Source organism: Macaca fascicularis, chromosome 10 (assembly GCF_037993035.2).
Source record: "Macaca fascicularis isolate 582-1 chromosome 10, T2T-MFA8v1.1".
NCBI lineage: Eukaryota > Metazoa > Chordata > Mammalia > Primates > Cercopithecidae > Macaca > Macaca fascicularis.
Window position 1 is genome coordinate 60,828,580 of NC_088384.1, and position 15,330 is coordinate 60,843,909.

Sequence of the window (15,330 nt, forward strand, 5' to 3'; positions counted from 1 at the left end):
GAAACCCTGGAAGACAATTTGGAGAGTGTTCTCTTTCCTCCCTGGCTCCGCTGGCAGTGCCCCATCTCCACGCCTTCTACCCAATGGCCCAAATCCCATGTCACGTGTAGCGGCCCCAGTGGTGGCCTCTGCACGACCCCCTATGGTCAGCCCTCAGCTGTCTTGGACCAGCCTCCAGTCTGCCTTCACCTCCTCCTGCTCAGCCTGGAAAGTGCCAGGGCTTTGGCTTCTGAGAGCCAGGTCTCAGTGGCTGCGATTTAGGGATCTGAGGTCAGAGTAGCCAGTTTTCAAAAACGTGGGAAACAAGAGGGCCAGCGGGATGGATCTGGAAAGAACAGTGCTGGGTTACTTGTTCGATTTTTTTCCTTCCTTCAAACATGAGTCCCAGCTTTGCTGTGCCCCCCGGTGTAGGCTGTGGGAGGACAGCTTCCAGGTGTGCGCCGCACGCACAGGTGGCAGGAAGCCTGGGTTCCGGCTCTGGCCGCTGTCCGCCCCAGTCGCTAGCAGTGTCAGCAGCTACTGATGTTGGCGGCTGCCGCTCACTGGCATTTATAAAGTACTCCACCCTTGGCTGGGTGCGGAGGCTCACGCCTGTAACCCCATCACTTTGGGAGGCCAAGGCGGGTGCATCACCTGAGGTCAGGAGTTGGAGACCAGCCTGGCCAATATGGCAAAACCCTGCCTCTACTAAAAATACTAGAATTAGCCGGGTGTGGTGGCGGGTGCTTGTAATCCCAGCTACTGGGGAGGTTGAGGCAGGAGAATCGCTTGAACCCGGGAGGCGAAGGTTACAGTGAGCCGAGATCAGGCCATTGCATTCCACCCTGGGCAAAATGAGCGACACTCTGCCTCAAAAAAACAAAACAAAACGAAACAACAAAAACCCCTGCTCCTCCACCCCCTAGCATCAGAATACAGCAGAACATTTAGGTACCCACAGAACATAAACCAAGATGGTCTGTGTCCTGCATTTTAATAAACATTAGAGTTTTAAAAGAACTGAAATCATGTACAATGTATCCTCCAGCCAAAATGGCATCCAATTCAAAATAAAAAAGTAAGATAACAGCAAAATCTTAAATACTTGAAAGATAAACAGCACACATTTTAGTTTTGTTGGTTTTTTTCTTTTTTACATTTTTATTTATTTTATTTTAAGTTCTGGGGTACATGTGCAGGATGTGCAGGTTTGTTACACAGGTAAATTTGTGCCATGGTGGTTTGCTATACATATCAACCCATTGCCTTGGCATTAAACCCAGCATGCATTAACTATTTTTCCTGATGCTCTCCCTCTCCCACCCCCATCCAGGGGCCCCATTGTGTGTTGTTTCCTTCCCTGTGTCCATGTGCTCTCATTCTTCAGGTCCTACTATAAGTGAGAACATTAGGTGTTTCGCTTTCTGTTTCTGCATTAGTTTCCTGAGGATAATGGCTTCCTGTTCCATCCATGTCCCTGCAAAGGACATGATCTCATTCTTTTTTTATGGCTGCATACTATTCCATGTTGTATGTGTACCACATTTTCTTCATCCAGTCTATCATTGATGGACATTTGGATTGATTCCATGTCTTTGCTATTGTGAATAGCGCTAAACAGCAAGCACACTCCTAAGGGAAACGTCTCAAGGGAAACTATTAAATATATTAAACTGAATAAAAATACGACATATCACACTTGATTCAACACAGGTAAAGCCAGTGCTGGCAGGAAAATGTGTTTCACTAAATGTGTATGACGGAAAAGTAGAAATTTCTCAAATAAAATTTCAGCTATCACATCAGGAAAGTAGAAAATAGTAGCAAAATAAAACCAAAACAAATATAAGAAAGAAGCCCGAGCTCTGAGCGGCAGCCGTGGCCACCGGCAACAGCACCGCCACCAGTGTCTTGCGGGCTTTCCTCAGAGGAGCCTGTCAGCATCCTCCAGTTCCAGGCGCTCTAGCCCCTGTCCTGCTTCAAGAGGCTTTTTCCAACCAGAGGCCTCTCCTCCATAGCCTTAAGGCTCGGCCAGTTCCCACGAAGTTTGCCGGGAACGCAAGGCTGTCACTGATATTCGTGGCACCAAGACTTGTGCGCAGGTTGCACACATTGGCCACTGTCTGTGCCACGTGCAATGACGCCGCCTGAGGCGCGCACACCGCACGCGCACCCGCGTAACGGCTTGGCTTGCCTGTAACGGCGAGGCCTGGCTCTGCGTTCCTGGCTTGGCTTGGCGTTCCTCGCTTGGCTCGGCGTTAATCGCTTTGCCCGGTGTTTCTCGCTTGGATTGACGTTTCCTCCATCGCGTTCTTTTGCTGGGCTTGACCTTTTCGCTGCTGGGCTTGGCATTCCCTTGGCTGGGTTGGGTGTTTCCTTTGGGCGGGGCGGGGCGGGGGTTGGCCCTTCCTGGGGGGGGGGCGTGGGATCACCTCGGGTGGGCGTGGGCTTTCCCCGGCTGGGTGTGGGTTTTCCCGGGTGGGGTGGGCTGGGCTCCCCTGCTGGGGTTGGCAGGTTTTGGCTGGGATTGACCTTTCTCTTCAAACAGATCGGAAACCCAGAATTTCCTGCTAGTTGGTGAAACTGGTTGGTAGACGCGATGTGCTCGCTAGTACCGGCCTCCCCTGGCTGTTCAAAGCAGATGGTGGCTGAGGTTTCTTCAATACCCGCTGCCTCCGCTGTGAAGAAGCCATGTGGTCTCAGGAGCAAGATGGGCAATTGGTGCCACCACTGCTTCCCCTGCTGCAGGGCGAGCGGCAAGAGCAACGTGGGTGCTTCTGGAGACCAGGACGACTCCGCTATGAAGACACTTAGAAGCAAGATGGCCAAGTGGTGCTGCCACTGCTTCCCCTGCTGCAGGAGGAGCGGCAAGAGCAATGTGGGCACTTCTGGGGACCACCATGCCTCTGCTATGAAGACACTTAGGAGCAAGATGGCCAAGTGGTGCTGCCACTGCTTCCCCCGCTGCAAGGGGCGCGGGGAGAGCAACGTGGAAGCTTGGGAAGACTACCACGACAGCGCCTTCATGGAGCCCAGGTACCAAGTCCCCAGCTGCAAGGGGCGCGGGGAGAGCAACGTGGAAGCTTGGGAAGACTACGACGACAGCGCCTTCATGGAGCCCAGGTACCACGTCCCCCCATGCAAGGGGCGCGGGGTGAGCAACGTGGAAGCTTGGGAAGACTACCACGACAGTGCCTTCATGGAGCCCAGGTACCACGTCCCCAGCTGCAAGGCGCGCGGGGAGAGCAACGTGGAAGCTTGGGAAGACTACGATGACAGCGCCTTCATGGAGCCCAGGTACCACGTCCCCAGCTGCAAGGGGCGCGGGGAGAGCAACGTGGAAGCTTGGGAAGACTACGACGACAGCGCCTTCATGGAGCCCAGGTACCACGTCCGTGGAGAAGATCTGGACAAGCTCCACAGAGCTGCCTGGTGGGGTAAAGTCCCCAGAAAGGATCTCATCGTCATGCTCAAGGACACTGACGTGAACAAGACGGACAAACAAAAGAGGTAACCGGGCCTGGGCTGGGAGGAGGCGGGACATGGGGGAATGATGATGGGGGCATACCCTCCTGGCGGGATCGGGGTCCTGGCTTTCTGTTCCTCCGCAGGCCCCACACCACCCTGGGTGTGGAAACCTCAGAGAGGTCAGGGCACAGGCCCTTTATGAACAACAACACAGAAACAAAACTTTAGCTGATTTCCTATCCGATTATAATTTCCCTTATAGAACACTAATAGACTGTATGAAAGTGACTTAACTCGCAAAATCAAGTCGATGCAGCAGATTATTTTTAATGTACACATTTTAAAACAATGTTCTATACATTATAGAAAGGTGTATATTGAGAACTAAGTCCCATAATATATCAACTTCTGGGCTAAATATTTTTCAAATAAAATCCAATATGGATTTTATATCAATGTACCCTATGTAAATATGTCCTTTACTGAGGAACCTTACAAGGAAACTGAAATGGGAAGATGGTTTGTGTCCTTGAATAGGAAGATTCGTTTTTCTTAAGATGTGAGCTTTTTCTGTGTTTATCACTTTTACGTAAGCCAAATAAAAATAGCAAAGTTTTAGCATTTTTACACTGCACATCCTGTATTTTATTGCTGTAATAAGTTAATTTTTTGTAACAGAATGGAAAAAGACTTGCTTTTCCAGATATCAAAATGTGAATGTGCTATTTCCATAAATTGTTTACTAACAACTGAAAAAGTATCAATGAATAGAACAGAATAGGAAATCCAGAAATACCCAAATATATGTAAGAATTTAGCACTTGATAATGGCGATGTTTCATATTGATAAAGCAAGATTAATCATTAATAAATGAAATGCATGCTGTTTGGAGAAAACTAGCTAGATTTTTATGTCACAAAAGTAAGTTCCTGGAGTATAGATTAAAATTTTTAAATATACAAAAGGAGAAAAATACCAGAAGAAAACACAAAAGCCTATTTATATATGCAACTATTTATTTATTTATTTATTTTTCTGGGACAGAATCTCACTCTGTTGCCCAGGCTGGAGTTCAGTGGCGCAATATCAGCTCACTACAACCTCCGCCTCCCGGGTTCGAGCAATTCTCTGCCTCAGCCTATTGAGTAGCTAGGATTACAGGTGCCCGCCACCACACCCGGCTAATTTTTTGTATTTTCAATAGAGGCAGAATTTCACCATCTTGGCCAGGTTGGTCTTGAACTCCTATCCTTGTGATCTACCCGCCTCAGCCTCCCAAAGTGCTGAGATTACAAGCCTGAGCCACTGAACCAAGCATATATATGCAGATATAATAAAATAAGCTCAATTTAAGATTGGGCAAGGTACTTTTTTGCATATCTACCAGTGACCTGTGCACATAGGAAAACGTAGTGTTCCTGGCAAGAGAAGGAATTTAAGTTAGAAGAGGAGTGAAATACTGTTTTCTATTGAAGTTAGAAGAGGAATGAAAGGCCGGCCGCGGTGGCTCACGCCTGTAATCCCAGCACTTTGGGAGGCCAAGGCAGGTGGATAACAAGGTCAAGAATTTGAGACTAGCCTGGCCAGCATGGTGAAACCCCGTCTCTACTAAAAAATACAAAAAGTTAGCCAGGCATGGTGGCATGCACCTGCAATCCCAGCTACTCAGGAGGCTGAGGCAGGAGAATTGCTTGAACCAGGGAGGTGGAGGTTGCAGTGAACTGAGATTGCACCACTACACTCCCGCCTGGATCATGGAATGAGACTTCATCTCAAAAATAAATAAATAAATTAATAATAAAAATAAATAAATAAAGGAATGAAATACTGTCTTCTATCCACCAAGTTTGTGAGGGTGAAGAACAGTGGTATTTATGTAGTTGCTGAAAGTTTAAGCTGCTGCAACTTTTCTAACACACTTAGATGATAAGAACCACATGTTAAAAATGTGTATGCCTTTTACCTATCAACTCTATTATACTGAAATATCTATATGAAATAGACACATATGTTTTTCTTAGTATTGCTTAAAATAGCAGTGTATTGAGAAGAGCTCACATAAAGATTTTATGAAAAAATTTCAGTGCATCCATAGGATGGAATAACATGTAACCATTGAAGGTGTCAGTAGATACAGAGATATGTTGTGCAAAGATGTGCTTTGCTATATCAAGTGAGGAAAAAATCAGTTTGTTATACACCTACACAAACAGAATCTGCTCTTGTGTTACCTGAAAACGTGTAGAAAACATAATCAAACTTATTTCTGGGGATTTGTAAGTGAAGTTCTTCCCTTTCTCTTATCTGTGATTTCTGCAATGAATATCTGAAAAGTTTTAGTTAAATTTCACTAGTAATGAAATAATCCTTGGGAAGAGAAGGAATGTGCTACTTGCATAGATACAAATAATTTCTCACATTTTATTATTTATTTTTATTCCTGTGGATAGCTATCTTCTGTGAACTTTTACCCTGTTGAGAAGTAGAGGGTTTCTGTTTACCTGTTCCTGTAGATTTTATTGTATATACATTTTATTATAAAATTATCTTTTCATTATATATATAAACATGTGTAAAAGGTATGAATTATTTTATTTTAGTTATATATTTATGAAAACTAAAATAGCAAATATAAATGACCATTACTATTGTAAATGTATTGCTCTACTCAACAGGAGCATTCTTTAAAAATATTGAACTCCCAAGCTGTGTTTATGCATTCTTTCAATCCGTTTAGTCATCAAACATAAGCCAGACACCTATTATGTGGAAGGCATATTCTACCATCTCTCAGGATCCTTCCGTCTTTGAAAACTTCATATTTACCTGCTGGGCCTGAGCAAGTTGAGAGATTTAAAATTGGGGCATTAGGAGGTAATCTCAATTGAAACTTTTCTTCCCTCCTTTCAAACAAAAGCATTTCTGAAGGTAGACAATAGTAAAAGATAACCCTCAACTACCCTTCTGAAAATGTATAAGTCTTGGGTAAAGACTGTTTTAGTACTTTTAAGAACTAAAATGTGGCACACAAACAGCATGGAATACTATGCAGTCATAAAAGAAAAACGAGAGCATGTCCTTTGCAGGGACATGGATGGTGTTGAAGACCATTATCCTTAGCAAACTAATACAGGAACAGAAAACCAAGTACCGCATGGTCTCACTTATAGGTGGGAGCTAAATGATGAGAACGCACGGACATCTAGAGGAAAGCGACACACACTGGGGCCTATCAGAGGGTGAATGGTGGGAGGAGGGAAAGAAGCAGGAAATAGAACTAATGGGTACTGGGCTTAACACCTGGGTAGTGAAATAATTTGTACAACCAACCCCCTTGACACGTTTTTACCTATGTAACAAACCTGCACATCCTGCACCTGTACCCCTGAAAGTAAACGTTGAAAAAAAGCTCCACAAATAGTTTCATAAATTCATTTTAAAAGGATAAGAATTATAACAGTCTTAAATCCTAATATGAATGATTGGAAATATCTAATGTACATACATTGTATAAATCTAAGTATTGATAAAAATGAGCCCATGCCATTCATTTGAATTTCAAGCTTTCTTTGGCTTAAAGTTTTTGAAAACCAAAGTAAGAAATAGATTATTTTAGAAATTTGTTTGTGTTTTCACCTCAGCCCTCTTATTCCATACTTCTTTTAAGAACTAAAATTTATCTAAATGCTAGTCATCTGACTGGAACCGCCCCAGACGTGTTATATTGTAACATATTCTACTTAATGTAAGGCACCAGGGATTGTATGATGCCCCATTATTGTATGTCTCAATAAGAGAATTATTTAAATGCTGCCAATTATAGTTATAGTAAATCATGAATTATAAGTGGTATTTCAGTGTGAGAAATGGTGAAACATAGAGACAATGATCATCTTAGAATCACTAAAATACATCGTTACCTGTAATCTTTAAAACATACCTGAAAGTGTAGGTATAATTGTATCATCTCATTGAATTCAAATGTTGTCTTTAGTGGTATTAGTAAAAATTATAATATCTTACAATTACTGAGCTGTTATTTGTGTTAGGAACTATTCTATATCTTTCATGTAGAGTCTTATTTAAGCATTACTGTGGTTTCCTCTGAGAAATCGACTCTTTTCATTCCCATTTTATTGATGAGGAAATTGAGAGCCAAAATAGGTAAGCAACAGCTGGGAAGCATCAGAGCTTCAAGTAGGATTCCAGCCCACGTTGAATGCCATTCAAGGGCTCTGGTCTTCCTATTCAAATAGGCTGCTCTTTCATTCATACAGTGAGTCATGAGGTAATAAGTAGTGTGCTTTCTTCAAAGGGAAATTAAGTTTGTTTTGAAGGCAGAGTAATAGCAGGCTTTCTGTGTTTGCTATTGCATGAATCATTGATGTAGCTGTAGATAGTGCACTACAATTTCCTAAAAAGTCTTCTCACTCTCATAGGACTGCTCTACATCTGGCCTCTGCCAATGGGAATTCAGAAATAGTAAAACTCCTGCTGGACAGACGATGCCAACTTGATGTCCTTGACAACAAAAAGAGGACAGCTCTGATCAAGGTATGCAGTAGTCAACTATATCAGCATGAGATGGCTTTGATTTCAATACATAGCATAAAAATGAGTTTTCTCATTTAAATGGAACTAGTTGGTGAAAGCTGTGGAATGTTAGTTTTAATTCTCAGGACTTATAATTTATTTTTGGTCTAATACTGACAGGCTGTACAATGCCAAGAAGATGAATGTGCATTAATGTTGCTGGAACATGGCACTGATCCAAATATTCCAGATGAGTATGGAAATACTGCTCTACACTATGCTATCTACAATGAAGATAAATTAATGGCGAAAGCACTGCTCTTATACGGTGCTGATATTGAATCAAAAAACAAGGTATGGGTCTACCAATTTCATCTTCAAAATACTGAAATGCATTCATTTTAACATTGACCTGGGTAAGGGCCAGTTTTCCATATTTGGAAGCTCAAGCATAACCTGAATGAAAATAGTTTGAAATGAGTTAATTATCTAAGACTTTATTTTAAATATTGTTACTTTTAAAGAAGCATTCGAGGGTACAGTTTTTTTTTTTTTAATGCTCTTGTGGTTTATGTTTTTTTTAAAAACACTGAATTTGTATAAGGTAATACTTTGTTTTTTTTTTTCATGCCAGGTTTTTTTTTCCCCTAATAAATGTAAAATGACAAAATTTGCCCTGGAAATAGGTTTTACATTAAAACTCCAAGAAAACTCAAACAGAGTTCAGTGAATAGTAATCCTGCCCCTTTGGCAAGTTCCAAAAAAAAAAACAAAAAAAAAAAAACAAAAAAAAACAGTAATAGATATGAGGTGATGGATTTCTCAGTGACAAGTCTTTTTCTCAGTGACAAGTCTTAAGATATTTCTGATTGCACATGAGGCAGAAGCGGAAAGGGAAAAAGACAGCAATCAGAAATATCAAGGCCAATTTGGAAATTGGGTAATGGAGGGAAAGACCATGAAGAGGTTTTCTGTGTGTGTGTGTGTCTCTGCACGTGTGTGTGTGTGTTGCTGTTGATCGTTCATTTGTTTCCTTTGTATGGTGAGACAAGGTTCTTTTCAATTTTAGAGAATGACAGTTTTCAGTTTGGGAGAGGGAGTTAGTGGGTTGTAAACTGCTTAGAGATCAATTTCAGGAAGCCTCTGAGGATCCAGATAGGCAGTGAATAGGTGGTAATGTAGTGGGAAACACTTGAGCAGAGGGAACGACAAGTAATTAACTGACTTAGTGTCCTATTCTGGTAAAAATGGCCAATTGGAGTCTCAACTCTGCTTTCAACTCTAGAATATCTTGATGGGAAGGTGGGTGATAAGGGGCTTATAAGGAGCAAGATCAGGTTGGATTTTGAGTTTACTAGACCTTGTTCTACTCTTACCGGGGAAAATTATGTGATGTTTTCAGCAAATGAGTCTCTCTCCTACTCTTTCCTCTTTTTGGCCAAATCCTCAAATGGTAAAGGGAATTGGTTATGTGGATGAGCGCTGAGACTGAAGTAATCATCTATTGTACTAGATTCCAGCTAGAGTTGTGCATTCCAGTTACCTCAGGAAAATTTTTAAATAATCCACAAGTCTAGGCTTTCCCCTGAAGGTTTTGATAGAGTAAGTCTAATATGTACATTTAAAAATGTTTCCTTGAAGCCAGACGTGGTGTTGCAGGGCTGTAGTCCCAGCTGCTGGGGAGTCTGAGGTGGGAGGATTGCTTGAGCTCAGGAGTTCGAGTCTAGCCTGGTCAACATAATGAGACCCTGTCTCTAACAACAACAACAACAACAACAAATTTCTCAAAATCTGGATACACTTCTGCTTAAGAACCATGAATACATAAGTGTAATATGTAAATTCTTATGTCTCAGAAACTTAAGATATTTCCAGAAGAGTTGGAGTTGCATATGTGCTAATTCCTTTCAATCTTTCCTTTCCAATAACATTAATCTAACTTTTTTTTTGGTTTGTTTTTGAGGTGGGGTCTCAATAATTCCCCAGGCTGTAGTTCAGTGGTGTGATCACAGCTTACCACAGCCTTGACCTCCCCAAGCTCAGGTGGTTCTCCAATCTCAGTGGTTTTTTTTGTTTTTGTTTTTTGTTTTTTTTTGTTTTTTAGTAGAGATGAGGTTAATGCCATGCTTTTCAGGCTGACCTTGAACTCCTGGGCTCAAGTGAATCACCCACCTCAGCCTCCCAAAATGCTAGGATTACAGGTGTGAGCCACCATTCCTGGCCAAGTCTGACTTTTATATGTGGATGAGACATTAAAATGAATATTATTGGCACTATCAGCTTACGGAATAATACCTTTTCCTTTATACCTTCAGTTATTCCCTGCCATTCAGAAGGTCTTTAGAAATTTGCAGTGAGTAGTCTTTCATTAAGTAGAGAATGGCCCTCTCAGGATTTTGTGTCTCTTTGTTCACTTATTCAAGTGCTTAGGTCAGTAAGTCATTGTTAAGAGCAGAGTTTTCTCAGTTAGAATTGTAGCAAATTCTAAACCTTTTTTTTAATCAACTGAAGCTGTATTGTGGACTATCCATTATGTCTCTTATGTTTGCAGAGCTTTGACATAATCAAGATGGCAGGTTTAAACACTAAAAACCATGGAGTTATTAAGAATACAGACGGGAATTCTGTTAGTTTCAGTAATCCTATGAACTGATGATTTAGTTAACAATCTGGAAAAAGTAAATACAAATAGATTTTAAATGAATGAATGGAAAAATTCTTCAAATGGGCAGTAGGAGTATTAATAGCAATTTTTATTGCACATTGGAGCTTGAACTTTTGGTAAAACATGTGAAACTAAAGAAATATTTTACATTCAAATTCTTGCTTTATATACAAGAATTTTGTCTTAGGGTTGGATAATATAGAGATAAAAGATACATCTCCTGCCCTCAAGAAGCTCTTTGTTTAAATGGAAAAAAAATCGTCATCCAAAAGTGCCATGCCAAATGCTGGGTTAGAAGCAAAGAGTCTTAGAAGCAGTAAATGTTGAAAGTGAGTTTTTGAGATGATCAGAGTTGATGTGGTCAGGCAGCGAAGGGGTGTTTCCAAGGGAAGCAACAGCATGTGGGAAAGCACAGAAGAGTAAGATGGAAGCAGCTACATTTGATTTACTTTCTATGAGTGTAAGTCCACGGGATCTTATATAAAGTTTCCAGTTCAGCTGAGAAATAGGTAATTTTTTGAATTACATATTGTTTTTGTTTTATATTGTTTTACAGCATGGCCTCACACCACTTTTGCTTGGCGTACATGGACAAAAACAGCAAGTGGTGAAATTTTTAATCAAGAAAAAAGCTAATTTAAGTGCACGTGACAGATGTGGAAGGTATAGTTATTTCTTCTAATCTGTGTGTTGTTCGAGATTGATAGCAGTCACTCAAGTCATAAATAATAAATTAGTAAGATTAAATTATACTTATTGGGACATAGTGATGAGTATCAACACAAATCAGTTAAGTAGAAAAACAATTATTTGGACTGGGCAACATGAAGAACAGTTTTAGTAGGATTCATCTTCTCTCATTGTATTGACTGATGTTATTTGTTGTATGATGTTTTTGGTTAGATGAGATTATGTTAGTTAAAGGGATTTCATGTTAATTTTATGAAATGTGAACTTTAGCTTTTAGTTTACTTTATGACCCAGTATTGAACTTCTTAACCTTTTCTAGTAGTTTTTAACCTCTGTGTCTTATATGCTTTTCTGCTAAATATGCTGCATGAAACCTAAATAGGAGTTGAAAATCCTTTTTTCTATTCAATGACTCTGCTTTAAGTTGCCTTGTTTGAAGAATATTAATGTTAGCTTATCCCTACTTGACAATTAATTGCTATTCCCACATACTGTGGGTCCAACAGCTTTTCCTTTTTTATTTCCAGTGTATTTTGATGGTTTTATTTTTAATTGGTATGGAGAGAGGGAGTGAAGATAGTTTTAAGTGGATACACTTTTCCTTTAATGAAGGCAAGCCGTAGGTGGGTGATAAGGAGAAAAGAGCTAGGCTTTGAATTCACACAAGACTGGGTTTAATCCCTAGCTTTCTTACTTGGTAAGTGTGTGACCTTGGGAATCTTATTTACCACCAAATGTGTTGTCATATATGAAAAGTAGGAGAATATATCCTTCAAATTGATTGTGCATAAGTAAGGAAGATATATATGGCATTTAATTGAGTGCCTAGCACATGCTTATTGGCATCATTAACTGAAACTCCTATGTCTATTCTTACCATTATTATTAATATTACTGCTTTCAGCAAGCAGAGAGGTCTTACTTATCTTACCCTCTAGCTGATTTTCTATTACAGCATATCAGTCTAGGGAAGCTGTAAGGAAATTTTCACTTATAACTTTGTCCACTTCAGATAAGTGGCCCTAGCATTGTTTTTTGCCCATTGAAAGACTTTAAATTAATGTCTTCTACTTTCCAATACCTCACCGAGATAAGAGGTTTCCTTGTTGTCCCTTCTTTTAAACCTTGTTGGTATTTTACAAAGATGAACACTTAAGCACCCAAGTGCTTGTGTGTTTTAGTGCATGTAAATCTTTAATTCTGTATGGACAGGTAAGATGTTAAGTTGATAAAGTATATCAAATTAGCTTTTAAAATAAGTTTATTACAGTTCCTAAGGGAGAAATTATCTCTGTCATTTTAGAAATGCTCTCATACTTGCTGTACGTTGTGGATCAGCAAGTATAGTCAGCCTTCTACTCGAGCAAAATATTGATGTCTCTTCTAAAGATCTGTCTGGACAGACAGCCAGAGACTATGCTGTTTCTAGTCATCATAATGTGTAAGTGTTTACATTAAAAGGCGAGTTAATGCTAAATTGAGGTTTAAAATAATTATAACAATAGCATCTTACATATCAGGTGAGATGTCATAGTGCGGTTCAGCTAGTTTTAGAGTGGCAGTCAGTTAGTCCCCTGCATCAGCCAGAAATCAAAAAAAAAGCAAGACGATTTAGAAGTACCAATGGATACAGGATTCTTTATCTCAGGACTTTTAAGACCTTGATACTTAGAGATCCCAACATTGTTCATTTCATCCAAGTATAACACCTATGGATGGGATTAAAAAACAGTGTCATATCTTTCATTTTTCTGTTTAGTTATTTGAGTCTTGAAATGTCCAGCTTAACAGAAAACCTTGTACTGTCTTCTGGAGACTATTTCCTACATACTCCTTGAATTTTTCAATAACTGAAGGGATTCACTAAATCCAAGGAAGACAGTCCCTTTTATCAAGTCAGAAGGAGGAGAATAAAAAGGACATTCCAGTCATTCTGATGTTTCCCTTGTTTCTGTTGCTGCGTTGTTGCCACTCAAACTGGTCCTGTTGCCTGGTAATGGTTGACCTTTGACACCAAGATGCCCTTACTGATTCAGATCCCTCAAGTCTTTAAGTTCCCGTATCTATGCTTCTATGCTCAGCCATTGTTCCCAAAGCACCAGCACCCTGCTCTGGCAGCTGGGCATCCTGACTTGATCTGCAGACAAAGTGAGCAAAATGACACTTGCCCCCATATTCAGAACCTAATGTGGAAACCACATCTTAGCCAAGAATTAGCTGAGACCTTCATGGTACGAAATCCTTTGAGGCCGTTGTTGGTCTTTTCTCTGGCAGATATTAATTGGGCTTGTTCTAAAGGGTCAGAGGGGTTCAAATAATGTGACAGAAAGAGATCAGTGTTTGTTTCTTCTTCTTTGCTATCAGATCTGTACTGTGAGGCACCTTTATATTCTCTATAGAACCTTAGGCAGTAGAAAGTCCCATATGAACCTTCTCCAAGCAGTGGCTCCCAGTTGTGGTCGGCCCTTGAGTGATCTGTTTTACATGATAATGAAAATCGTCCAAGCTACTTTCATCTGTAACTCAAGATTTTAAAATATCTTCAAATTCTACCTCACAGGGAACCATTGAAGAGAATTCTCAGAATCTCAAGTAGGTTAGTTGGACTTAACAGAACCAAGCCCTGTGCATGACTCATCACTAATCATGTGTAAAAATAGGGCTTTGTGCTTGCTTCCGCAGCACATATCCTAAAATGGGAACAATACAGAGAAAATTAGCATGGCTTCTGCATAAGGAAGCAGCACAAATTTTTGAAGCATTCCATAGTTTGGTCAGTCACTGGAAGGTCATTTGACTATTTGCTGACTAGCTCTGAGGAAACAGTGTGAATCAAAGCAAAAAATGGGTGCCACCAAAATATTGAAATTGTGATTTGTACTAAAAAAATAGTCATGTAAGATGGTCTATGAGGTGATTCAGAGCTGAATAATGTGTTTGGTGCAAAATATGTTGTTAGTGTGTATGTCAAAAATTAGAGAATGTCAACTTACAACTTCTTCATGGAAACTAAAAAACATATAGGTAGAGTTTTGGTCTCCATGTCAGGTGGAATTGAACATCAATATAAACCATTATCCTAAGAAACATCTGCTGGCTCAGAGTTGGAGTCGGTACAGAAGGATCACTGGTCCAAGCCAGGTCTTAACATCCATTGGTTTTTCTGCCGTTGGTGTGATTGGTCAACTCCGTAATAGTGGACACTCACATTATCTACTTTAATGAGATATTTATGAGTAAATTTAGTTACAAACTAAGACGTAGTTGAGATGCCCAGAATTATAAGCCCTAAGGAGCAGGAAAACTAAGAAGCAAAATTAAGACTTAATAACATTTGCTGAAAACTATAACATTTGCATATTAGAACCTATGAACAAAATATGCATTGGGTTTTATTTGGGATTCCAAGATAATTTTAGTTATAATGTTTAGGAACAGATTATTACTTTGCTTTACTATTTCTCTGAGCATTTAAAAAATGTTATCTTGTTAAATCTTTGTAACAACCTAGTGAAAGAAGGTAGCAGAGTCCTCACTTTGTTGAAGAAGATAAGCAAGTCATCCAAGAACAAATAGCAGCTGTTCATTATGGAGCTAGGACTTAAGCAGAGTTGGAACGCTTTCTATTATGTCATGCTAATGCAAGCTAATTTACTGGGTCACACTGCTCTCGATTTATGAGCATTTCACCCTACATTTTTGTCTTCTTTACTTAGAAGCTTCAAGAGAAGTTTGTAGAATGTACTCATAAGTGGATGGGATAATACTGTTAAGTTCTGATATTATGATATTGTTTGAAATACTCTAAGAATTTTACATTTGGTAAGTGTTTTACATCAGTATTAAAATAGTAATTTGGTTTATTACATTTTTATACATAGAATTTGCCAATTACTTTCTGACTACGAAGAAAAACAGATGCTAAAAATCTCTTCTGAAAACAGCAATCCAGGTAACCCTTGTGATAGTGAATTACTTTAGGTCAGTTGTCCCT

General features: G+C 40.0%; 1 protein-coding gene and 1 non-coding gene across 2 annotated transcripts in view; both read left to right on the forward strand.

Moving 5' to 3' along the window:
• Positions 1 to 2,620: 2,620 nt before the first annotated feature.
• Positions 2,621 to 15,330, forward strand: part of LOC135965291 (POTE ankyrin domain family member G-like) — a 54,303-nt gene continuing 41,593 nt past the window's right edge. Inside the window, exons 1-7 of the mRNA XM_065521810.1 lie at positions 2,621 to 3,015; positions 3,364 to 3,489; positions 7,888 to 8,002; positions 8,162 to 8,335; positions 11,203 to 11,309; positions 12,640 to 12,777; positions 15,218 to 15,288. Coding sequence (XP_065377882.1) covers positions 2,621 to 3,015; positions 3,364 to 3,489; positions 7,888 to 8,002; positions 8,162 to 8,335; positions 11,203 to 11,309; positions 12,640 to 12,777; positions 15,218 to 15,288 — 1,126 coding nt within the window. The remainder of the gene's footprint in view (positions 3,016 to 3,363; positions 3,490 to 7,887; positions 8,003 to 8,161; positions 8,336 to 11,202; positions 11,310 to 12,639; positions 12,778 to 15,217; positions 15,289 to 15,330) is intronic.
• On the forward strand, positions 14,003 to 14,109 carry LOC135965793 (U6 spliceosomal RNA). The gene has a single exon (XR_010578906.1). It is a non-coding gene; the product is annotated as a U6 spliceosomal RNA (small nuclear RNA).